We start from the raw sequence: 27276 nt of genomic DNA, 5'->3' as shown, positions 1-27276 counted from the left end.
AAATTAACCCCTGAATTGAGTTAAAAGGGCTAGGTCCCTTTTTAATAATCGAAAGTGATTGGAGGGTCACTAACCCCCTCCCACGCCAACCATTTCCCCAAACACATCCAATCAAAATTTTGAGAGCCATTTTATTCAACATAGTTTAAAGATCCGAAGGCGATTGCATATGATGTTTTTTTTTTAGCTAAGCACTACTAAAATTAACTGTGAAGAGCGGTTGGTAGACGGGGGAGGGGCCCTTATCGTATATGGAATAATTTGTATCTGTTTAAAGTTTCAATATCGCTCTTAACTTCTATTTAAAAAACCTTGTTTTTTGTTAAATCTCTTTTAGACGCCAAATTTATATTCCCTATTGAAAAAGTTATACATACACTCTACTTCGATAACAAATGATTTTACTCCCTTTGATTTTAGGGTTCAGCCAGTGTGCACCTACAAAAAACAGTATTTAAGCCTTCTAAAATACCAAATATATGACTAAAAAGTATTTTGTTTTTCCACAAAAAAGTGCAAAAATTTTATAACTATTTATGTCTCTGGAATTCGTTTTTGGAGTTTCTTTATTTTTGTCTTTTGTCGGTTATAAAAGCGTGGTGTTCCATATTATATTTTCGAATTGGCTATTAGGTGATGTCACTTTTCTCTTATTGATGTGTTTTTGCCCTCTGCGGAGTCTCTTGTCGCCTAACAGGGGTTGATTGATAGTGGTAAATAGCATTAGATTTTGTTTTTATTGTTTGATTTATTTTTATGTATCCTTTTTTTTACGACAATGGCGCCCAACGGGGAGAGTGTGTCTAATTTCGCGTTTTTGTTGTTATAAGTATATTGTTGATAAACGAACTTGAACTTGAAAAACTAGGATTGTTGTTAAATAAAGTGTTAGAATATATGGTTCCCCTGGTAATAATTCAGGCCAACATTACACTTTTTTATTCCAAGATACAAGTAAAAGTAAGACAGTTTCAAGATTCATATTCCAGACAAAGGAAGACATAAATTTGAGGGGGAAATATTGTCATAACGATAGTCGGAATTCAGAACAATAGTTTTCGTGTGGAGAAAAGTTATCTAAAAATGTAAATAAGAAACAACATGCGAAGACATAAGGCCTCGTTAACGTTCCATTTATTTAGCCTACAGGCTTTTAGCCAGTTGCCGAATATTTAGCACGCTGAGCTCATAAGCAAAAGATCGTTGATGCCTAATGTTTAGTTTGGGAGGAGGGTTAGTGGTGTTTCTGTGTAAGAAAGTCAAAAGTCCAACCAGCTCGAAATGGGTATCTGGTGGAATCCAGAGTAAAACATAGAAAGCGTCATATGATATGCCCCGAACACGCATGGCCCTCCCGACTGAGGGGAGAGTATCAGGAGTAATGGAATTTTGTAGGTATATCAACCTAGTTATAACCAATACGGTGTTTGGTCACAAAATGGCCCATAAGTTGACATGGTATTCACGTGATGGTAAGACAGCAAACCTTATTGATTATATTATTGTAAACCGAAGACACCAGGATGAATACAAGATACTAGGGTGTATAGGAGTGCTGTTATTGATGTTAAAAGTAAAGATCAACATCTAGTAGTGTCTAAGGTTAATTTAAGCTGAAATTTCGGAAGGGTAACTACCTCCTAGAAAGTTATGATGTTGGTAGACCCCAGGATGAAAATTTGAGAAAAACCTTCCAGGAACAGTTGAATACTAAACTTGAGAGTTTAAAGTTTGACAATGTGGAAGATGGACGGAATTATTTTAGAAAAACAATTTGTGAAGTTGCTGATGGTGTCTTAGGGAAGAGTGCTAAGACTGCAACTAGGAATATTAGTGAAAAACCTTTAGGTTTAATTGAGAGTAGAAGAGGTTTGTACAAGAATTATCTGAGTGATATGTCGTATGAAAACAAAAGGAATGTAAAGAAAGTGGAGAAAGCATAAAAATTTGAACTAAGGAGATGTGAAGTGTAGGTCATGGATAAAATTGCTGAAGATCTGGAAGATGCAGCTAGACGGCATAATAGTAAAAAATTATACTGGCATGTTAATAAATTGAAAGGGAGTAGTCAATCCGGACTAGTCCCAGTTAAAGTTAGAAATGGTGCCACAATTAGTGATAAGGAAAAAGTTAAAGAAAAATGGGTGGAACATTTTGAGAATATGCTAAACCGAGATACAGTTGCAGGAAAAGATATAGATGAAAATGAAAACGTTTGTGATACCTTGGATGTGAAGGAAGATTTGTTTAGTGAGGAAGAATTAGCGACAGTACTAAAAGGATTTAAAAATAATAAGGCTCTAGGTGCTGATAGTGTGATAAATGAGTTTCTTAATTATGGTGGCTCTGAGGTTAAGAATAAGCTACTGAAGATTATGAGTATGATTTTTGAAAAAGGGGAAGTACCTAATGATTTTAGGAAAACCTTAACTAAACCACTGTATAAGAAAGGTGACAAGAGCGAGTGTCGTAATTATCGAGGCATTAGTATGGTCTCTTTATGTAGCAAATTACTTAGTAATATGATACTTTTGAGACTGAGAGATGCTGTAGACAAGGTTTTAAGGGAAGAACAGTGCGGTTTTAGAAAAGGTAGAGGATGTGTCGACCAAGTTTTCACTCTTAGGTTAATAATTGAGAAGTCCCTTCGTTGTCAAACACCTTTGGTCCTCAGTTTTATCGATTATGAGCAAGCTTTCGATTCTGTTGATTGAAGAGTGTTAGCAAAGGTCTTATCCTTATATGGTATACCAGAAAAATACATTAAAGTGATTAGTCCTATTTACGAGAATAATACTGCTGTGGTTAAGGTAGGAAATGAGGTTAGCAACTGGTTTTGGATTAAATCAGGGGTTAAGCAGGGCTATGTTCTATCCCCGTTTATACGGGACATTTTGATGGACTCCGTCTTAACGACCTGATCGTCTTATTGATCAAGTTGGCTGCTTCACTTACCTTGGTAGTATTATTAGTAAAGACGGTGGGAGCAGTGAAGATGTTAAAAAGCTCAGGGTGTTTTTTCACAGTTAAAGAAAGTTTGGAAGAATAGAAAGATAAGTCTGCAAACCAAGGTTAGAATATTGGAAGCTACAGTGATGACAGTGGTCAAATATGGCTCTGAAGCATGGGCACTCCGAAAAGCAGATGCAAATTTACTAGATGTTTTCCAGAGAAATTGCCTACTAATTGTTCTGGGTACCCGGCTGACTGACCGTTTTTCAAAAAGTAGGTTGTACGAAAAATGTGGTTCAATCCCGCTTTCTAGGGCTATAATGAAAGAAAGGTTGAGATGGCTAGGCCACGTTCTACGGATGAAGGATGACAGATTACCGAAGATTGTCCTTTTTGGCCAACAGTCTGGGGCTACACGGAAAGCAGGTCGTCCTTGTCTGGGCTTGCAGGATGTCATAAATAAAGATTTAAAGGAAATGGGAACTTCCTGAGAGAGTGTAAAGAGGGAGGCCTTGAATAGATTAGGTTGGAGGAGGAGTTTGCGTAGCTGTGTTGGCCTCAGGAGGCTAGGTGCTGCAGTGAGTTATTATTATTATTATTAGTAGTAGTAGTAAGAAATATTGAAGACATTAAAAGGATTTCAAAACTTTCAATTTACAATTGAATGACCCCCCTTTGAAGCTTCTACGATCATTCCTTCCACATGAAGGGGCTCGAAAAAAAATAACACATTGAAGGCTGATGGCACTTTACTGCGGGTTTCGCTAGAGCGTTGCCTCTGATATTGATTGTTATGGCGATTTTTTACATTGTTTTGGTCCATATTTTGACAAATAAATACCACACTGTTCAACATGCTTATTGTTTTCAGTAAAACACTAATGACATTCAAGCTATTTCCAGGGTTTTGAAGGGAGGGGGAAGTAGCACTACTCTTTTTTTGAATCTCGATTAGCCATGCTATGTTATTTTTACATTGCGTCATGTTCAAGTGACGCTCTGGCCTTTTGAAGCTTTAGGGAGGCCTACTCTTGTTTATGATAATCTGGGTTAGTTTTAGTTGTGGTTGGTTTATTTTTTTATTTCTTTTTCGCATTTTGTCATTTTAAATTTTTAATTTTTCGGAATTAACTTGTGAGCAAATACTTAATACCTTTTCGTTCTGGTCAAGTAACTTGAGCGGTTAGCGGATGCACATTAAATTATTATTATTATCAACATTACTTGTGTAAGATTTTGTGATAAACATGTTCCATTTGAATTTTCAAGTCGTAAGTTCAGAAAAAATATATATTTATGCTCAGCTCAGAAGAAATGGAAAAAAAACCTTATATTTATGAAATCTAAAAAAGTAAATCCTGACGAAAATAAAACAGTTCAAAATACGGATGAAACCTTTTAATTGACACTGAACAGATATACAATTTTTAACTGGATATTTCGAACACATATACAGTGTTCATCATCAGCAGTAAGACTCAAGTAAAACTCTGCTGATGATGAACACTGTATATGTGTTCGAAATATCCAGTTAAACATTTTATATCTGTTCAGTGTCAATTAAAAGGTTTCATCCCTATTTTGAACTGTTTTACTTTCGTCATGGAAAGGCAGTGTAGTCTTCTAAGTTATCTAGTAAATCCTGGGGCCAGAAACAATTAACATCCATTTGCCTCTGTTATGAAATGCATTCCTGAGAATTTTGAACCTATTTGGGGAAAATTGATTTAGTCTGGCATAAAATTCCACAAAACACCACTTACTTGTGGTTTGCCAGTTAAAATAAAATGCTGTTTGTAATAAAAACTGCTTCTTCGTATACAAGATGCTGTTGCATACGAACCTTTTTACCAGATAATGACTCCAGCATACATGCGCAGTTGCTTTTAAGCGCTCTTCGGCGTGGTCTGTTTAGGTCTATTGTCGTAACGCTTAGAGTTCTGTACTGTAAGTTAAAGGTACTTTTATTTGGTTCATCCACTGCAGTATTTATTTGAGCATATAAAGGGATTTGGCAGGGAGTTATCAGTTCTTCTTCTTTACTTAATAATACTGTTGTTGAGCAGCAGAAGGTTGGATTACAGAGTTGTGTGTTTCGTGGAATGCATATTATGCTACTGAGCTATGCTGATAATACCCTGAGTCCTGAGCTCATCATTTTCCCGAATCAAGGAAAATTTTTCTCGACTGGCAAATACGTATCATAAGAGTAGTATTTCGGCTAATGAGAGTAATAGTGAAGTTCTTGTGTTTGATTACACTTAGTGTTTGTATTTGTGATTGTGTTTGTAATACAGTTGAAATACCAAAATTTCTTCTCTTTTTTCTTTTGTTTTCTTTTTCTTAAAATCTACATCAACATGTTGTAGATAACGTAGAAGATTTAAAATGGAAATTCTGCTTCGAAGAGTAATTTCTATACTACTGATGGCACTAATAGCAACTCACTGCAACCCCAATCTACCTGAAGATAACCCAGCTGCGCACATGGTTTAGATCACATAGCAGATTTTACGCGAAATTTGATTTCAAGGAAAAGTTTTCTATACTATTTCTAGTACTACCAATCACTCACTGCAGGACCAATCCAACTGAGAACTGCACACACTCCTCCTCCACCTCTATATATTCAAATCTAGAATATTTTTTATTTCTTTTTTATTTCTTCTTTCTTTTTTATCTTTTCTTTATTTTATTGTTTTGCAGAATTTTTGTTTTGCAAAACTGCTATAGCAAAAAAAGCGGATTCTGTAGTAATTTATAATACAGATCAAGTAGTAGTCACTCATGAAATTTCACATGATGAAGATCATTCTGTTTTGCTCGGTTATTAAGATCAAGTCACTTCTAGTACTATTACTAATCTGAGCCTACCATGCATTAGTCACTACATTAGGTATTAGTCACTACATGAACATTTACATAATGAAGACCATTCTGTTTGGCTCGGCTATTAAGACCGAGTCACTTCTAGTACTATTACTTATCTGAGCCTACCATGTATTAGTCACTACACCAGGTATTAGTCACTACATGAACATTTACATAATGAAGACCATTCTGTTTGGCTCGGCTATTAAGACCGAGTCACTTCTAGTACTATTACTTATCTGAACCTACCATGTATTAGTCACTACACCAGGTATTAGTCACTGCATGAACATTTACATAATGAAGATCATTCTGTTTGGCTCAATTGTTTAGACCGAGTCACTTCTAGTACTATTACTTATCTGAGCCTACCATGTATTAGTCACTACGTCAGGTATTAGTCACTACATTAACACTTACATAATGAAGATCATTCTGTTTGGCTCGGTTATTAAGATCGAGTCACTTCTAGTACTATTACTTATCTGAACCTACCATGTATTAGTCACTACATCAGGTATTAGTCACTACATTAACACTTACATAATGAAGATAATTCTGTTTGGCTCGGTTATTAAGATCGAGTCACTTCTAGTACTATTACTTATCTGAGCCTAACATGCATTAGTCACTACACCAGGTATTAGTCATTGCATGAACATTTACATAATGAAGATCATTCTGTTTGGCTCGATTGTTAAGACCGAGTCACTTCTAGTACTATTACTTATCTGAGCCTACCATGCATTAGTCACTACACCAGGTATTAGTCACTACATGAACATTTACATAATGAAGATCATTCTGTTTGGCTCGGTTATTAAGATCGAGTCACTTCTAGTACTATTACTTATCTGAGCCTACCATGCATTAGTCACTACACCAGGTATTAGTCACTGCATGAACATTTACATAATGAAGATCATTCTGTTTGGCTCGATTGTTAAGACCGAGTCACTTCTAGTACTATTACTTTTCTGAGCCTACCATGCATTAGTCACTACACCAGGTATTAGTCACTACATGAACATTTACATAATGAAGATCATTCTGTTTGGCTCGGTTATTAAGATCGAGTCACTTCTAGTACTATTACTTATCTGAGCCTACCATGCATTAGTCACTACACCAGGTATTAGTTACTGCATGAACATTTACATAATGAAGATCATTCTGTTTGGCTCGGTTATTAAGATCGAGTCACTTCTAGTACTATTACTTATCTGAGCCTACCATGCATTAGTCACTGCATGAACATTTACATAATGAAGATCATTCTGTTTGGCTCGGTTATTAAGATCGAGTCACTTCTACTACTATTACTTATCTGAGCCTACCATTCATTAGTCACTACACCAGGTTTTAGTCACTGCATGAACATTTACATAATGAAGATCATTCTGTTTGGCTGGGTTATTAAGATCGAGTCACTTCTAGTACTATTACTTATCTGAGCCCACCATGCATTAGTCACTACACCAGGTATTAGTCACTGCATGAACATTTACATAATGAAGATCATTCTGTTTGGCTCGATTATTAAGATCGAGTCACTTCTAGTACTATTACTTATCTGAGCCTACCATGTATTAGTCACTACGTCAGGTATTAGTCACTACATTAACACTTACATAATGAAGATCATTCTGTTTGGCTCGGTTATTAAGATCGAGTCACTTCTAGTACTATTACTTATCTGAACCTACCATGTATTAGTCACTACATCAGGTATTAGTCACTACATTAACACTTACATAATGAAGATAATTCTGTTTGGCTCGGTTATTAAGATCGAGTCACTTCTAGTACTATTACTTATCTGAGCCTACCATGTATTAGTCACTACACCAGGTATTAGTCACTGCATGAACATTTACATAATGAAGATCATTCTGTTTGGCTCGATTGTTAAGACCGAGTCACTTCTAGTACTATTACTTATCTGAGCCTACCATGCATTAGTCACTACACCAGGTATTAGTCACTGCATGAACATTTACATAATGAAGATCATTCTGTTTCGCTCGGTTATTAAGATCGAGTCACTTCTAGTACTATTACTTATCTGAGCCTACCATGCATTAGTCACTACACCAGGTATTAGTCACTGCATGAACCCTTTACATAATGAAGATCATTCTGTTTGGCTCGGTTATTAAGATCGAGTCACTTCTAGTACTATTACTTATCTGACCCTACCATGCATTAGTCACTACACCAGGTATTAGTCACTGCATGAACATTTACATAATGAAGATCATTCTGTTTGGCTCGGTTATTAAGATCGAGTCACTTCTAGTACTATTACTTATCTGAGCCTACCATGCATTAGTCACTACACCAGGTATTAGTCACTGCATGAACATTTACATAATGAAGATCATTCTGTTTGGCTCGGTTATTAAGATCGAGTCACTTCTAGTACTATTACTTATCTGAACCTACCATGTATTAGTCACTACATCAGGTATTAGTCACTACATTAACACTTACATAATGAAGATAATTCTGTTTGGCTCGGTTATTAAGATCGAGTCACTTCTAGTACTATTACTTATCTGAGCCTACCATGTATTAGTCACTACATCAGGTATTAGTCACTACATGAACATTTACATAATGAAGACCATTGTGTTTGGCTCGGCTATTAAGACCGAGTCACTTCTAGTACTATTACTTATCTGAACCTACCATGTATTAGTCACTACACCAGGTATTAGTCACTGCATGAACATTTACATAATGAAGATCATTCTGTTTGGCTCGATTATTAAGATCGAGTCACTTCTAGTACTATTACTTATCTGAGCCTACCATGTATTAGTCACTACATCAGGTATTAGTCACTACATTAACACTTACATAATGAAGATAATTCTGTTTGGCTCGGTTATTAAGATCGAGTCACTTCTAGTACTATTACTTATCTGAGCCTACCATGTATTAGTCACTACATCAGGTATTAGTCACTACATTAACACTTACATAATGAAGATCATTCTGTTTGGCTCGGTTATTAAGGTCGAGTCACTTCTAGTACTATTACTTATCTGAACCTACCATGTATTAGTCACTACATCAGGTATTAGTCACTACATTAACACTTACATAATGAAGATAATTCTGTTTGGCTCGGTTATTAAGATCGAGTCACTTCTAGTACTATTACTTATCTGAGCCTACCATGTATTAGTCACTACGTCAGGTATTAGTCACTACATTAACACTTACATAATGAAGATCATTCTGTTTGGCTCGGTTATTAAGATCGAATCACTTCTAGTACTATTACTAGAAGTACTAGTACTTCTAAAAAAGAATAAAAAAAGAAGTACTTTTTTTTGTATTCTAAAGTGAAAAATGTATTTTTCTTCCTTTCTATCTTTTGAAATGAAAGATACCTCTCAAAGGATACTTCATATCTCAGATACCTCAAAGATACTTGTGGAACCTCATAAGATATTCCTTTTTGATTCATTTATTTAGCTTCAATTTCATATAGATAGACTTTCTCGAAATCTGAAAGGCCTGCTATGAAAGATAAAGAAAGGGTAATATATTTTAAATAATTAAAGAAAAACACTTTTTCAATCTCACTCATACATCATGAATTAAGTTAGATTTTTCTAATTTCCAAAGCGAAAGATTAATTTCCCTTCCTCTCTCCTTTGAGAAAGAGAGAAAACCTCGTAAAAGAGGATCGTCTGCTTCTTTTATTTAGCTTTTATTTTGTGTCTGCTTTCAGTTATTGTAAAGATGGATATTGAAATTTGAAAGGCCTGCGATTTTACCTCTCAATATCTACTCTAACAATCATCAAAGCCCTTTTTTATTCAAAAGAACTGCAACCAAAATAACATTCTATTTTAGAATGATATTGATTTTTTTCTTTCATAACCTCTCGAAAATGAAAGCTCTATATCAGCATCTTCTATTCTATTCTATAAAATGAGGATTTCTGAGGATTTTTGTCGCATATGACACACTTGTCTTTCTTGACTAAGGATTGAATTTTTTTTTTACCTTGGATGGAAAGTCTGGCTTTCTATTTATGAAAGAAATGTAGAAAATTTCTATAATCCAAAAAAAGTGTTGGGCATAATGTGGATTTACACTGGATTACATATAAACGTCGTGAAATGGACCACAATTCAGTCCATAGCTTTCGTGACGAATTTGTAACAGTTTCAGTATCACAGTTGCAGCTGACTTACCTCATAGACATCATGCCACTTTTAGATGCATATCCTGTATGTGGTCTTCAATTCCATAACACATGTTACTTAAGTGAACCGAGTTACAAGTGAAGAACCCCCAATGCAACATTCACCCACAGGTCCGCCTTGGCTAAGTGGTTGACTCGCTGGGTTGGGAATCCTTTGTCCGAGGGGCACGGGTTTGATTCCTGGCATGGCCGGTTATTTGGTTTGTGACGGGGGTCGGTGGCTTGACTTTGTAAGCTCAGCCAGAGTCGAACCAGCTCTAAATGGGTACTTGGTGAGATCTGGGGAATTTAAGCAGAAAGGGTGTGTGGTAAACGCAATATGGCTGGCTGGCCCCCGGCCACCCATCAAACTTCCTGGCTGAATGGCCACGAAACGAAGATCAGCACCAGCGGTTTGACCTTGAGGGTACTACCGTCATACTTATAATAATTTTTTACCCACAGGTCGAACCGATTTACCCCCTCCCCGCCACTGGATACAGCCCAGCCCTCCAGTATTTGGCCCGAAATATATTTTCAAGGCATATTCTATTGTTGCAAGATGAAAAACATTTACGGATAATGTATTCAGTCTACCCAATAAGATAAGGAGTAGAAGCTCTGAAGTCTTATTAAGCCTTCCACTAAGTCTCTTCAACATAGCCTTCTACTTGCAACGGAATTAGTTTATGGAAAGACAATGTTTTACGTGGCCTAAAAATATATGCTAAGAAGCTTCTTCTAAGTGGCTTTCATCAGACCAGTTTAGGGTACGCTTATCCTGCATGTTCACTTAAGTGAACAGCTTCATTTATCATAGTTGCCCTCTTAAGGGACCATAGCCCATAATAACCGAAATTTCAATAGTGTGTTATAAATAAGGAAAAAATGTGAGCACTGTAATAAATGTTGCTTCTCTGCTGTTTTTCTCACTCCCTCTCTGTAGGTTGCTTCTCCCTTAGTTTCTCTACAGTTTTGATTCTTATACGGTTGATTAGCCAATTTGGGTATTTAATTTTAAGTTTTTACATTAGAAGCTCTAGTATCTGACAAATAGAAACACAAAAAAGACAAAAAGGAAATTTAAACTCAAAGAAGAAACTCAACTTAAAAAAACAAAACAAATAAAAACAAGTACCATTGCATTTTTTTATAGATTTTTTTCTCATGTACTATATTTCAGACTATAACGCTCGTTGTTTGATATTTTAATAAATACTTTGGGATCAATATGTAGAATGAACGTTTATCCTTTTTCTAGGTTAAGTATTCAACCGGTCCAAAGACCCCCCTCAATCGTTCACGAGGACCAGGAGCCTGCCCGTCCACCTGCGTTAACCTCGTTACAATCCGTGATACAACTGAATCAGTCTGGCAATAGAAACCGTTTAGTGGAAGATTTAAACTGGGAGGAACACGCGGGAAACGGTATCAACCTGTCTGGTGGCAATGGCATCACTCATTTTGACACAGTTGATTCCGTCCGAGCGGATAGCTACAGACCCCTGACTGAGAGTGTAAAGCAAGAGCAAAATGTTGAAGTTGTGCCTCTAGCTGTTACAACAGCCTCGCAGCCTATTCTCTTGCTTTCACCGCCTGAAACTTTGTATATTTTCCAGCCATCAGCTGGGTCACGTGACTCACCCACTCAGCCTCAAGCCCTTCTTAAACCGGTGCCACTAAATACCAGTCGTTTGAGAAGAAGTGATACTGTGATCTCAAAGCAATTGCATGACTCCGGGGGGAAGGAGAACCTACCGCGTGGAACGCCACCTGAGCCAACTTCGCAAATCACTCCTCCTGTCTCCACTCCAATAGTAACAAGGACCAAGTCCCTGTGGCATATTGGGTCTGAAAATGATTATTCAGGGTATCCAGGTCTGGATGCCATCTCGGAAAAATATAGACAGAAAGCTGCCATGACTGAAGATAAAAATGATTTGCCGCCTCCTACTAATTTACTCCCTATAATTCAGGCAGCTGGGACTGACTCAGAAAATGACATATCATCACAAGACCAGGATAAAGATAACATAGGTACGCTTTTTTCGCTCTTCATTTTCTTTTACTATGAGCCCCCTCCCGAAATCTCGGTCGTGTTGCTACTGATAAGTTATAATATAGATAAGAACACAACACTTATCCGAAAATTAATATCATCTTGAAAGGGCATTCCCCAGTATTTTTCTGAATTAACCCTACTGTATTTAAGTAATTTAACGAAAAATGTAAAGATCTTTTTTTCATAAACAGAGAACACAACAAATAAAGAAGCCAAAATTATAGCACATTTGATACCCAAAAATTATATTCGGGCTGCCACCCTTAAACTGCCTTAAAGACTAGAATATCACTTGCACTTTCAAAAAACTCATTGAATTACTTTTATTGAAACTCACTCTTGGCCAATTGATTTTTTTGTATTATAGTTGCAGTGGTAGCTCTAACATAGAAAACAGCAGATTATGGCCCATAGTACCAATCTGTAAACCACAAATCTCTGAAGAAAGTGTCTACAGACAAAAATTGCTTAATTAAAACTTATTTAGAAACAATGATCAGGATCTAACTAAAGAGAATGGTGAGCCAGAAAAAGAAATTTCTAAAATTAGCCTGGATATCTTGGAAAGATATCTGATTGGAAAAAAGGAAGTAGAAGACCCTTAAACAGAGATTTCTTGAGTCAACTCCGAACGATAGATGAGGGCTTCCTCCTCGCATGATTTTAATGCAATTTAGTCAGAATTGCCAACGCTGTTTGAGCGTCCCATGGTTTTGAAATCTGTTGCGTTAAAAAACGAGAGCAAACTCGAGTACAAAACAAAACAAAAACGAGGACACAAACATTACAGAATTTATTTATCCAGAAAACTGCAGAAGTACAGTTTGAGAGAAATAGAGAAATTTGTTATAACAAATAAATAATAATTACAGTTTAACAGTCACCCCAGGACCAAAAAGAAAACTTGTCCGAGGGAGCGGCAAAAAATACACAAAAAAGGACAAAAACTAGCAGCCATTTATAACAAAATACCTAATGAGTGTGACAAGGGCGCCGATGATTAACCAAATTGACAAATTTATTTTTAAAAAATTGAAAAACAGAAAAAAATAGCAAGGAATGAGGGCACCAGAAAAATCTCGACCCCCCTCCCCGGGTCCCCTGGATCCACCAGTGTTGTTTTTCTTGATTATTCAGTTGAAATTTCTGGTTTTGTTTGTTCGTTTATTTTAGTTGCTATTATTTTTTGTTCTTTATACTATATTATTCCCTGGAACTGCTCAGAACGATATATGAGGACTTCCTCCTCGTATTATTTTAATGCAATTTTGTCAGAATTACCGACGCTGTTGGAGCGCCCCATGGTTTTGAAATCTGTTGCGTCCTAAAAACGAGAACAAACTCTCCTCACTGAACTCTACCATAACTCCAGAAAATTAAGCTGTACAGGAACTTCATGTTTTAATTTTCAATTAATCTAAATTCAGTTTTAACTTTGGTAAGAAAAAGTGTGTTATAAATATATTAAGAATCGAAGAACATAGGAGATGGGAGGATATTAATCATACCCGTTGCTTATTCAGTTTGAAAGGTTATATATATACATATATATATATATATATATATATATATATATATATATATATATATATATATATATATATATATATATATATATATATATGTTATGTATATATATATATATATATATATATATGTATATATATATACAATAGTTAATATTAAAAAATAGAAAGTCGTCCATCATACGATTAATGTATTCTAAAAAGCAAGACCATGTTTGTATTTAAAGCAGTTCACCTGGAATACCAAGGACAGTGAAAATGTAACCTGATTGTTTCAATAGTTTAACTGGGAACTTCATGAACCATATACTACTTCTACTACTACTGCTACTACTATTAACAACTCACCGCAGCACCAAGCCGCCTGAGGCCAACACAGCTACACACGCTCCTCCTACATCCCAATCTATTCGAAGCCTCCCTCTTTACACCCTCCCAGGAAGTTCCCAGTTTCTTTAAATCTTCCTTTATGAAATCTTCTCACTCCAGACTTGGACGACCTGCTTTCCGTTTAGCCCAAGACGGTTGACCGAAAAGGACAATTTTCGGCAATCTGTCATCCTTCATCCGCAGAATGTGCCCTAGCCATCTCAACCTTTCTTTTATTATAGCCATAGAAAGCGGGATTGAACGACATTTTTCGTACAGCCTACTGTTTGAAATACGGTCATTCAGCCGGATACCCAGAACAACCCGTTGGCAATTTCTCTGGAAAACATCTAGTAAATCTTCATCCGCTTTTTGGAGCGCCCATGCTTCAGAGCCATATTTGACCACTGTCATCACTGTACCTTCCAGTATTCTAATTTTGGTTTGCAGTCTTATCTTCCCATTCTTCCAAACTTTTTTTAAATGTGAAAAAAACGCCCTGAGCCTTGACTATTCTACTTTTAGTATCTTCACTGCTCCCACCGTCGTTACTGATAATACTACCTATGTAAATGAAGCTGCCCACCTTATCAATCTTTTCATTACCTAACGTTGTCTTTTTATCGGCACTTATTCCTAGCCTGAGTGACTTAGTCTTATTAACATTAATTTTCAAGCCTAAAAAATTAAAATTTAATTTTTAACAAAAAAGAAATGAACTTGTGTAGTTTTTTGATAATAGCAGGCACAAAATTTGATGAAAATGGTTGAGACAGAACATTGAATACCAAACAGCTTAAGAAAGTTTACGTTTTCTTTGAATCGGTCGTTGCTTTGGAAATCAATAGATTGTTACTGTTTGAATTTTTATAAACGAAAAGTAATAGCAAAATTAACTAATTAGTTTTGCTTATTGATTTTACGGCAAAGTGTGGCAACATTGTCGAAAATGGGATATTGCCGTCACAATTTCGTGATTTTGATACAACAAAAGGACAAGTTTCCGAATACATCGCTTTTCAGATTCGAATAGATCTAAGATGGTCTGGGGGTGACCAATCAATGTTTAATTTTTTTTAAACTACTTTTCTAATTTTTTTTTTTATGTTTTATATTTTATTTTGAAATATTTTTATCCTTGTCACTTCAAAGACTAAAATATTTTTCTATTGAATAACTATTTTACGATTAACTATGTTATGTTTCTCGATGAACGATGAGTCATCAGAGTTTATTTTTGTAGAGTGTAAGTTTTTATTTTTGTCCTGGCAAGGTATTTTACACTGAAATTGTAAAAAAAAAAAAAAAAAAAAAAAAAAAAAAAAAAAAAAAAACTTAAGGGTATCAATCTGCTATGAACTTTTTTCAGTTTATGGAAAGTACTTTGGTTTATTAAAAAAGAAAAGAAAAAAAAGGATGAAGTATAACTTGGGGCTGTGACCGAAGACCATGGGTATATTCTTCCTTCTTGATGATTTTTCAATCCTAGTGAATTTTATTTGTCTCCTTAAGGATGCGAAACGAGGTTTATTTGAACTCGGCGAATTAAACCCATTAATTTAAAACTTTTTAAAACTTTTTCGCATGCAAAAAATGGTTCCCGTAGCACACGTACCGAATTTCTGGTTCTTTGCCTTCGACTGGGAGTGCTATGCATGGTTAGGGACAAATCTTCTGACCCTTTCCTTGTTTCCTTTCGGATATCTCAAGATACATATTTGGGTCTGTCTCGACTCTGGCTGAGCTTACAGAGTCACACCGCTGATCCCCGTTCCAAACCAAATAATCAGCGACACCAGGATTCGAACCCCTGCCATTACGGACACAGTATTGCAAGTACAGTCGGCAAACCATTTTTAATACAATTTAACTACAATTTTAAAGCAATAATCGTCCATTTATTTGCTATCATAATCTATTCATGATGTTTTCAGTTATATTCACTGAAAAGCTAATGAAAATCAGAAAACAACCGGGCATAAAAAGAATTGTACACTTCAAAAATATATAATTTTGAAAGTTTGCAACTTTCTTAGGGGAACATGTCTTTTAGCCACTCTGGGGGAGTTTACCCTTTATCTCCCCTTCCACCAGTATGAGTGTGTCGAACTTCAGTGTTAACAGTAAGGGATTGAAGCGGCTGCTACCCTCCTCTAAGGGCTTGAAGCGGCTACTATCCTCCTCGTAGTTTCTGTATAAGGTAAAAAAAAATGTTATTTTGTAATTTTAGTTATGTATTTACTTGCTGACTAAAGAAATGGAACAGGAAATAAAATGTAATTTTTTAAAATATGCTTAAATAAAATTAGGGAGGAGATTAGACGTACAAAAGAACACATAATTTGTCATATAACAAATATATAGTAAGAACATTGAAACATGTAGGAAGTTTTGAAAAGGTCAGACTGGGTTGCATACAGAATTTAAGTTGGGAAAGGGGGGGCACCAACGAAATTTAGGGTCCACCATCAGTATTTTTCCCTCCACTCCTTATTTAATGCTACTTTTGACCTTCTGCGGTCAAAATGCCTATTCTCCTCCTGGTCCACCCCTTGACGAAGAATTGGTCCAGGAAAGACAGGAGAAAGGATGACGAAAAATATGAATGGGCGTAATTCGACTGGGGATAAATTGTTTTCTTTTTGCCTAAAGGATAAGTAGAAAATTATATGAGAGTGATTGTGTACCCCCCCCCCCCCCCGAAAAAAGTCTTGTGTAATACACCCCCAAAAAAATCCTGGGTACGGCTCTGACATTAACTACAACCTAAGTGGATAATTTGGCTCATGCAACAGCCCTCCATAGCAAAATATAATATAAAACAAATGAGAAAAAAGCAATTTTAATGAAAAAATATCGACGATAAATATAAACAAAACTTATTTTATAAAAGAGAAAAAAATATTAATAAGAACAAGTTTTTCTTTTTATTTTTTATTGTTTTATTGTATTTAATTGATGGCGACTGTTTCTACCGAACAGTCGCCAGAAACTACTGTTAATAAGTTACTCCTAAAAGTAAGTGATCAACAAAGCCCTTTTTCACGGATTCCATTGAGGAAAATCCTCCACTCTAGTTTATTGACTGGATGAACTTTACACAGCCCAATTGGTCCTTTCCCAAACTCTTAATTTCGTCTACTTTGACTGCTGGTCCATTTTTGGAGGTGAGGGGGCTCTAATCGCTTCATGGCGAATGAAATTTATTTATGAAACTAGAACAGCCAATGTTTGTCTGCTCGAAAAGCATGCATTACTCTAGTTCTACAGTTCAGTTCTAAGCATAAGAATATGATGTCTGAATACAGTTTTTACTTTTAAATATACCCTGGCAGGGGTATAAAACCGTAGGTTGTACCCTACGGTATAACCCTACAGAAAAATTAAAATCTAAGAATGATTTTTTCAGCATTTCCGCACAGTGATAAGTGGTTAGAAAAAGTTAGAAAAATCCGCTTGGGAAATTGAATTGATTACTTTTTCGTTTTACAAAATCTCCAAGGAACCTTTCCCTATGAAACGGGGGCCCTACTACCAACAGTTCATTTTCCCTTGATTGATTCTTCGTCCCAGGGTATGAATTTAATAAATAAGTATAACTTAAAAAATAATAAATTAATCAAATTTGGTATTCATTTTAGATTACCAAAATTTTGACGATCCTCATTCCCATTTATGTCCTTGGACGTGGCGCCTCGCTGTATTTTCGAATAATCGATTCTTTGGCCGTCAAAATGTTTCTTTCTACTAACCTTTTATTACTTTATCGGGTGTCTGTTTTAGCGTAAAAACTCAATAAATATGTATAATACACGATTTAGCAATATGTAAAACGAGGAAAAAACATAACAAAGTTAACACTCGTTTTGGTGACCAAAGATCCTCATCCACAAATATATCCTTGGACTTCTCTCCTCCCTTTTCCTTCAAATAGTAAAATTATTCCTTCTACTAACCTTTTCTCCTTTATCGTGTCTCTGTTTCAGGTTGAAAACTTAATAAATCTCTATAGCATACAATTTATGAAATGTAAATAAGAAATAAACATTATAAATTTAACGTTCATTTTAGATGACCAATGATCTGCGAATAAATTCACAATTAAATCCTTGGACTTGTCTCCTCTGTTTGTTTCAAGTAGCCAATATTCAGGCTGTCTTGATGGTGCATCCCCTAACACCAACTGTTGATTCTCTCGTTAGCAATTTTTCTCGTTTCAGGCAAGGGCATATCCAGGATTTTTGTCTGGGGGGTATTTTTTTTTGGGGAGGGGGTCATGAAACATAATAAAAAACACGTAATAAATCAGGTTGTATTTTTTTTTTATGTTTTTACGAGTTGGACATTTTTTTTGGGGGGGGGGGGGATCAAACACCGTAACCGCCCCTGGAGGTGGCCTTTCTCTCAGGCGGCGAACTTAATTATTAAGTGTGACATAGGAATCATAAATACGTAAAATAAGGATTAACTGTATTAAATTTAATATTCATTTTAGGTGACCAAAAACCTGACGAACCTCATCCACAAATATATCCTTGGACTTGTCTCCTCCCGCTCCTTTCGAATAATCGATATTCCGGCCGTCAAATTGATAGCAACGGCCAACTACCGGATCAAAGACTTTCAAACGGCCATCAGCTTTCAGTAAACGGGTCTATCAATGGTTCCTCTGTTGCAAATGAATCTTCATTTCGTTTAATAAGAAATGGAAATTCTCAACTGATCGGAGATAAGGAGAAACGTCCAAGCTTTCGTACGTCGACTGGAAGAGACGTAGCAGAACTAGCCGACTTGGAAGATAATGACGATGATGATGTGTTTGAAAATGATACTGGTCCAAAGAGTGCATCTGATTTTGGCGATCTGAAAAGTCCCAGAAAGGTATTTTTTTTGTTTAATTTTTCAGTACAAAGGCATGTGACAAGATAGATTTGGGGGAGGGTGTGTAAAACTCACATGAATCTTGAAGTTTTCAAAAAAGTAAAAAAAAAATATACCTGTAAGGGTAAGTAGATTACGATGTATTTTTTTTTTATGATTAGGGTCCCGAAAAATGTCTGACAATTTTTTTTCTGAAGCAATCTTTCACCATGATTGTATTTACTTCAGTCTAGTTGGTGGATTAGTGATGCTTCTTTACTCCAAAAGTTCCTAGATTTGCATTGCACAGGCCACTTCATTAGGCTTTTCCGGTGTGTTTTATTTAAAATGTATCTATAATAACTACAAAATTATTTCCTTCCGATGACTATTGCTCAATTTTCCCTATTCTGAATGTGTCCATTTACCCTCCCTATTTATTACCACCCTTTTAATATCTGATCTCAGTCGAGGGTTATTTTCTGTCGTTGTGCAAAAGATGTACTGATGAGTATATCCTTTATTCTTATCAGATGAGATATTGAACAGGGAACAGAGTAGTCAGTCCCACCATAACTATGTATACTAAACTAATGACTACTTACGCAGGTGCCCTGACTAATACACTAAGTAAACACGAGAGATATGCGGATGAACATGCAAGGTGAGGGAGGGAGAGATGCTGAACAGGGAACAGAGTAGACAGTCTCACCATAACTATATATACTAAACTAATGACTACTTACGCAGGTGCCCTGACTAATACACTAAGTAAACACGAGAGATATGCGGATGAGCATGCAAGGGGAGAGAGGGAGAGATGCTGAACAGGGAACTGAGAAGACAGTCTTAAGCGTAACTATTTATACTATAAACCATATAAACCAATAACTACTTACGCAGATGCCCTGACTAATGCACTAAGTGAACACAAGAGATATGCGGATGAACATGCAAGGGGAGAGAGTGAGAGATGCTGAACAGGGAGTGGAGTAGACAGTCTCGACCATAACTACATATACTAAACCAATAACTACTTACGCATGTGCCCTGACTAATACACTAAGTAAACACGAGAGATATGCGGATGAAAATTCAAGGCGAGGGAGGGAGAGATGCTGAACAGGGAGCAGAGTAAACAGACGCAACCGTAACTGTATGCACTAAACTAATCCAAACATAAAGGCAAACTAATCATAACCAAGGATTTCTTTAAATGCTTCAGGAAAAAAAGAAGAAAAATACTGGGCTACTCCCTTTTAGTTTTATCCCACTTGACAAAGCATTTTAGCAGACGTCAAGCCGTCCAAGAGATTGAAATAGGGGAATAATCTTTCCATCATGCTTCACTGACTTTCCAAGGTAATTTTTAGTGGTTCAAAGCCATTGCCAAGACAGAAAGCTGGCTTTCGATTTTGGTAATGATTAATGAAGCTTGAGCATGATTGATTTTTCCTTTTATGCTAAGAAAAAGAGGCTAGCCATAATAAATTTCAAGAGGGGAGTAAAACTTATTCTCTAAAGTCTATAACGTTGTTCTAACATATAAAGAAACTCCATGTAAGTAGTTTTATATTTTTCAATTGAGTTGGTCATTTTGTTTAGAACATTAAGAGTATTGTTCTATTTTATTGGGTTAAGGGGATTCAATACCTGAAAGGGTAACCCTATCTCGTGCAATTGTAAAATTTTCTAGTTTTTGTGGCCAAACTATATAGATTAGGCGGTCAGAGCTTTGATAAGAGATCCAAATAAACGACAGAAAACTAAAAGCCGACATCTACTTTCTCAGAAATCTTAGAAAAACCTTTTAGCTTCTCTGGTTTTATGCTGGTGATAGGGTATGCAGTTTTGAAGAAACTTAATATCACTAGAAGGGGTGAATTTTATTTTTTCGATTCAATGGAGGCGAATTGTCTTTTTAAAGTTTGGGAAATGGTAGTCCCTAAAAACGTTCTAGTATATTCGCTGGGAAAACGCACAAAAACAAAGTAGAAACAATAGGGAAAATCTTTTCAAGACAGTGGAAATCAGTTTTGTGAATATTTCGGCCCTATGTCCAAGGGCCGTCTTCAGCACAATACGAGAACAAGAGAGAAAATATATATATATATATATATGTATAAGTGAACTTATATTAAATTGTGAGAATTAAAACTAAATAATGTTTTTTAAAAACTTTTTTAAAAACAGCCCTAGCATCCTTACTTCAACGAAGTTCAACCAGGACTCAGTAAGTAAGTAAGTAAGTAAGGATGCTAGGGCTATTTTAAAAAAGTTTTTAGAAAACATTATTTAGTTTTAATTCTCACAATTTAATGTAAGTTCAAATTATTTTTAAGGTGCCTTATCCTCTTAAGGTTTTTAGTGCAGGGAGGGGCATGTTACAAATTAATTTTGATCAGAAGGTTGCAGGCAAGGGGAGAAGGGATTACATACCTTTATATATATGTATATATATATATATATATATATATATCTATCTATATATATATATAAATAAGTTGTCTGTTTATCTGTGTGTCGAGTGACGTCATGTCATCATGTCGTCATGAAGTTAGTTGTCGTCATGTTTGTTATGACGATGACGTCATTAAAAGTATTTAATAAAATCGTTCAAAGACAAATTTTTAATTGTAAGAAGATCGTGGACGGAAAAATGTTTAATTGTAAAATGACTGAAGAACCTACAATGGCAACAGCCGAGGAAGCTGCTCAAAGAGTCTATGCCAAAAAACTTGCGGCTGATAGAGAAAGTAAGAAAAGAAAGCGTGCCGAGGAATCGCAAGAACAGCAAGAAAACAGGCTTGCGGCTAAAGAACGCAAAACCGCGCAGTTAGATGAAAATCCACCTGGACAGCGAGAGTCAAAACATATCAAAACTGAAAATGATAGCGATGATGATTGGGTTTGGGATTTGGACTTGGATAAGGTCATCAATGCCTACCAGATTTTAGTTAAAAAAACAAAGGTTCGGCGATATGTATTTCATAGTGACGCTGAAAAATAAAGAAGAAAAAGAAAACTGAAAAAAGAAAAAAGGTAAAAAACTAAAAAAAAACTAAAAAGAAAAAACACTCAAAGAGAAATTACAGACCGGGACACAAAAGACGACCGGGACAGAGGGAATATAAATGACAACCGGGACACTCAAAGAGAAATTACAGACTGGGATACCGGGACACAAACAACGACCGGGACACAGGGAATATAAACTAAAAAAGAAAAAAAACTAAAAAAAAGGTAAAAACTACAAAAAAAAAACTAAAAAGAAAAAAAACTAAAAACTAATAAAAAAAACTAAAAAAAAACTAAAAACTGAAAAAGAAAAAAAAAACTAAAAAAAGGAAAAAAACTGAAAAATAAAGGAGAAAAAGAAAACTAAAAGCCGGGACACAGGGAATATAAATGACGACCGGGACACTCAAAGAGAAATTACAGACTGGGGCACTGGGACACAAATAACGACCGGGAGATATAAATGACGACCGGGACACTCAAAGATAAATTACAGACCGGGACACCAAGACACAAATGACGACCAGGACACAGGGAATATAAATGACGAACGAAACGCTCAAAGAGAAATTACAGACTGGGACACTGGGACACAAATGACGACCGGGATACTGGGAATATAAATGACGACCGGGACACAGGGAATGTTCGATTAACAGTCACCATCAACAAAGCTCAAGGGCAATCATTAGAATAATGAGGTACAAATCTGAATACGGATTGTTTTTCCCATGGACAATTTTATGTTGCATGTTCAAGAGTCGGTAAACCTGACAATCTATTTATATGCACAGACAATGGGACTTCGAAGAATGTTGTATATTCGCAAGTTTTACGTAGTTAAAAACATATATATCTATAACGAAAAGAGAAATCTTTTCTCTTTTATCTATATTCACAGGTGGGACACAGGGACACAACTACAATGGCGCGTAACTAATATGGCGCGTAACGACTTACGCGTGCGGGGGGGGGGGGGCTTGGGAGGTGCGAAGCGCCACCCCAACAGCTAGTCTATATATATAAAAATAAGTTGTCTGTGTGTCTGTCGAGTGACGTCATGTTTGTGTGTCGACTGACGTCATGTTTGTCGACTGACGAAATTACAGACCGGGACATCGGGACACAAATGACGACCGGGACACCGGGACATGACGACCAGGACACTCAAAGAGAAATTACAGACCGGGCCACCGGAACACAAATGACGACCGGGACAAAAATGACGACTGGGACACCTGGACACAGGGAATATAAATGACGACCGCGACACTCAAAGAGAATTTACAGACTGGGACACCGGGAAACAAATGACGACCGGGACACAGGGAAACAACAACAACGGGGACGCCGGGGGGCACAGGGGGATATATAAATGACGACGGGGACACAGGGAATGTTCGATTAGCAATCACCATCAACAAAGCTCAAGGGAAATCATTAGAATAATGAGGTATAGATCTGAATACAGATTGTTTTTCCCATGGACAATTATATGTTGCATGTTCAAGAGTCGGTAAACCTGACAATCTATTTATATGCACAGACAATGGGACAGCCGAGAATGTTGTATATTCGCAAGTTTTACGTAGTTACAAATATATATATATATATATATATATATATATATATATATATATATATATATATATATATATATATATATATATCACAGGTGGGACACAGGGACACAACTACAATGGCGCGTAACTAATATGGTGCGTAACGACTTACGCGCGCGGGGGGGCTTTGGGGGGGCGCGAAGCGCCCCCACCAACTATGTGTAGGGGTGGCGCGAAGCGCCACCCCAACAGCTAGTATATATATATATATATATATACATATATATATATATATATATATATATATATATATATATATATATATATATATATATATATATATATATATATATGTATAATGATTTCAAGTAATCATTTTTTCAATCTTGTAATTTTTTTGTCTCGAGTTTAAACTTCGCTCTTTACTTTCATCAGAAATAACATAGTTTTTTATTTATTTATTGCCTCTATGACTATTTACATTCCAAATAACAGATTTCTAATTTCTTTGTTTATTCACAAGCCTAGCTAGACCTCCTGGAAGCAAGTTATACTGCCAGAAACAACTTATCATAAGAACAGTTAATTTCTGCGTTCACCATATAAAACAAGCGTCCGTTCATAAATACAATATCCATCAAATAAAATGTTCACGTTCTTCAAATATATCCTGTATTATATTCTTTCCTGGGTAAAAGCCCAAGTAAAGCACTAATTTTTTAAACTAGTGCAGTCTTTTCGTCTTCAGTTTAGACTTCTCTCTTTACTTCCATCAATAATAACTAATTACTTTTATGACGTTATATATTCCCAATAACAGAACTCGAATTGTCTATGGTTATTCACAAGCCTAGCTAGACCTCCGGAAACAAGTTATACTGCCAGAAACAACTTATCATAAGAACAATTAATTTCTGCGTTCACCATATAAAACAAGCGTCCGTTCATAATTACAATATCCATCAAATAAAATGTTCACGTTTTTCAAATATATCCTGTAATATATTCTTTCCTGGGTAAAAGCCCAAGTAAAGCACTAATTTTTTAAACTAGTGCAGTCTTTTTGTCTTCAGTTTAGACTTCTCTCTTTACTTCCATCAATAATAACTAATTACTTTAGACATTATATATTCCCAATAACAGAACTCGATTTGTCTGTGGTTATTCACAAGCCTAGCTAGGCCTCCGGAAACAAGTTATACTGCCAGAAACAACTTATCATAAGAACAGTTAATTTCTGCGTTCACCATATAAAACAAGCGTCCGTTCATAATTACAATATCCATCAAATAAAATGTTCACGTTCTTCAAATATATCCTGTAATATATTCTTTCCTGGGTAAAAGCCCAAGTAAAGCACTAATTTTTTAAACTAGTGCAGTCTTTTCGTCTTCAGTTTAGACTTCTCTCTTTACTTCCATCAATAATAACTAATTACTTTTAAGACATTATATATTCCCAATAACAGAACTCGAATTGTCTGTGGTTATTCACAAGCCTAGCTAGACCTCCGGAAACAAGTTATACTGCCAGAAACAACTTATCATAAGAACAATAAATTTCTGCGTTTACCACAAAAACAAGCGTCCGTTCATAAATACAATGTCCATCAAATCGACATAAAATGTTCACACTCTTCAAATATATCTTATACTTCCCCGGGTAAAAGCCTCAGTAAAGCACTAATTTTTAAACTAGTGAAGTTTTTTTGTCTTCAGTTTCAACTTCTCTCTTTACTTTCATCAAATAATTAATTACTTTTATGACGGTATATATTCCCAATAACAGGACTCGAATTGTATGTGTTTATTCACAAGCCTAGCTAGACCTCCTGGAAGCAAGTTATACTGCCAGAAACAACTTATCATAAGAACAATAAATTTCTGCGTTCACCACAAAAAACAAGCGTCCGTTTACAAATACAATTTCCATCAAATCAACATAAAGGTTTTTCTTCTTCTTCCTCAATATATCTTTCAGTTTCCGTAAAGCTGCGACAGGATAAAAGCCTTGAACCAGACTTTATCCTCAGTAAGCGATTCTCATTCTTTTCCCCACTGTTGACTACAGCTTTATAAAGCTTAAAAAGAGACAGTGTCACTTTATTTACAAGATCCTAGTGCTTTGATCCTCATTAATAGGTCCCTAAAAATAGGGAAAGGGATATATTTCAAAAGGAGGGAGTGTGCTGAAGTCAGGAAATTTTAAAGAGAGAACGTCTTAATCTAAGCAATAAAAAATATACCCTTTTTATGGCAAATAATATTATTACTTCCTTTCTAGTAAATGTTGATAAGGGAAAAAGGAGTTTCCAATTCCTGGAAACGCTATTTTCTTTAAAACTGCAAAATAAGTTTCATTGTGTTAGAATCTGACTATATTCTAGAAGCTGTGTAGGCACGGGTGCTGATTATGAGAAGGGTGCAATACGCTCCCTCCCTCTCCCACTGGATTTTGAAAATGGAATTTTGATAATGTATATGCATAAAAAATTGGATTTTTACGTTGATTCCAAATATATGAAATTCATAAGGTTAAATGCTACCCATCAAAGGCTACGTGCCTGAGAAAATTTGCCTGATTTTCGAAGAAGAGGATGGGGGGACACATCTAAAAGTTGAGCGATCTTAATGAAAATCGTAGTATCAGTTTTAGCATTATGTCAAATAATTTTACTATGAAATAATAGAAATTTATGAAATGAAAATATGCAAGAAATATGAAACTTTGTATTTTTACCAGAAGAAAGATCATGGTGATATGCTTATTTTTTTGTATTGTATTGTATCAGATTAACGACGCTTCTTGACTACTAAGGTCCCTGCGTCGGCCCTGCGGTACATTACTGCAGCATGATTCGATCTCTGGGTCCCGTATTACCAAGCTAAGGTCAAACCCACTGCGCCACCACAGGACAAAATCCAATTCCTTTTGTTGTTCATTAAAGAGATAAAAAAAAGGCTTGCCCCCACACCCTCCTAGATTTCCGTAAAACTGCACCTCTTGTGGGTAAGTGTATGCAACTTTGTATGTCCTGCCTCCTATGCTGTGACTAGAGGCTCCTAGGGACATGCAGCAAGAAGATTTTTTTTAGATATTAACTAGGGTTATTACTCTACTGTTGAGACCATTCCCTAGACCTGTCTAGCACCCCTCCCAATATTTTCTTTAAAACTTTAAAGCGCATTTTTTACTTTTACAGAAAATAGCTAAAAGGTAACGGGGTGTGTTGATTAGTGTCTCTAGAGAGCCTTTTTTGAAAACTTTCTAGAAAAGGTAATTCGAAAAGCTTGGAAAAGGCTCTGAAGTAATTAAAAGCTGTTTTAAGACAAAATCAACTTCTTGTTAATCCTTTAGGTTTCAAATATACAACATAATATAAGAGTTTTGTGTCTGAAATCTTGAAGTTGCTACCCAGTGTTGCTCAAGGCTTGAAGTTGCTCATGGCTTGAAGTTGCCCAAGGCTTGAAGTTGCTCAAGGAGATATGATTATAATTCGTGGTATTATCGCTCTCTCAAAGACTGATTATCGTCAAAGATACATACATTCATTTTTCTTTTCCTTTTCTTTTCTTTTTATTTTTTCTTCTTTTTTGTATTGTTTTATTTGTATGTGTATTGGGGTTGTAAGCCCAAACAAGCTTTGCTTCGGGCCATTTGCTTGTTTTGTTTTGTTATTTATATTAATAAACCCATCTTTCTCTCATGTTGGTCCTTTAAAATCATTTTCGAGACGTTGAACGGTCACACTATACAGGCTGAGACAGCCTGTATATCGTCTCCCCAACACCTGAAGGTCATTTTGACACTGCTGAGATAGTTGCCAAAAAGCGCTTAATAGGCTGTTCTCCA

General features: G+C 35.9%; 2 protein-coding genes across 5 annotated transcripts in view; one reads left to right on the top strand and one right to left on the bottom strand.

Annotated features, from left to right (window-relative positions):
* The window catches only part of LOC136039222 (period circadian protein-like), a 569811-nt gene extending 559639 nt beyond the window's left edge, over positions 1–10172 (bottom strand). For all 4 annotated transcript variants that reach the window (XM_065722755.1, XM_065722758.1, XM_065722757.1 and 1 more), the window contains exon 1: positions 10163–10172. The gene's annotated coding sequence lies outside the window, so the exon portion shown is untranslated. The remainder of the gene's footprint in view (positions 1–10162) is intronic.
* Positions 1–27276, top strand: part of LOC136039221 (protein capicua homolog) — a gene marked incomplete in the record, with an annotated part of 223751 nt that overhangs the window by 117952 nt on the left and 78523 nt on the right. The window contains 2 exon segments of the mRNA XM_065722753.1: positions 11289–12064; positions 18480–18865. Of these exon segments, the coding sequence (XP_065578825.1) occupies positions 11289–12064; positions 18480–18865 (1162 nt within the window).

Source organism: Artemia franciscana, chromosome 19 (genome assembly GCF_032884065.1).
Source record: "Artemia franciscana chromosome 19, ASM3288406v1, whole genome shotgun sequence".
NCBI lineage: Eukaryota > Metazoa > Arthropoda > Branchiopoda > Anostraca > Artemiidae > Artemia > Artemia franciscana.
Note: the sequence above shows the minus strand (reverse complement) of the source record. Positions and strands in the feature narration are given on the sequence as shown.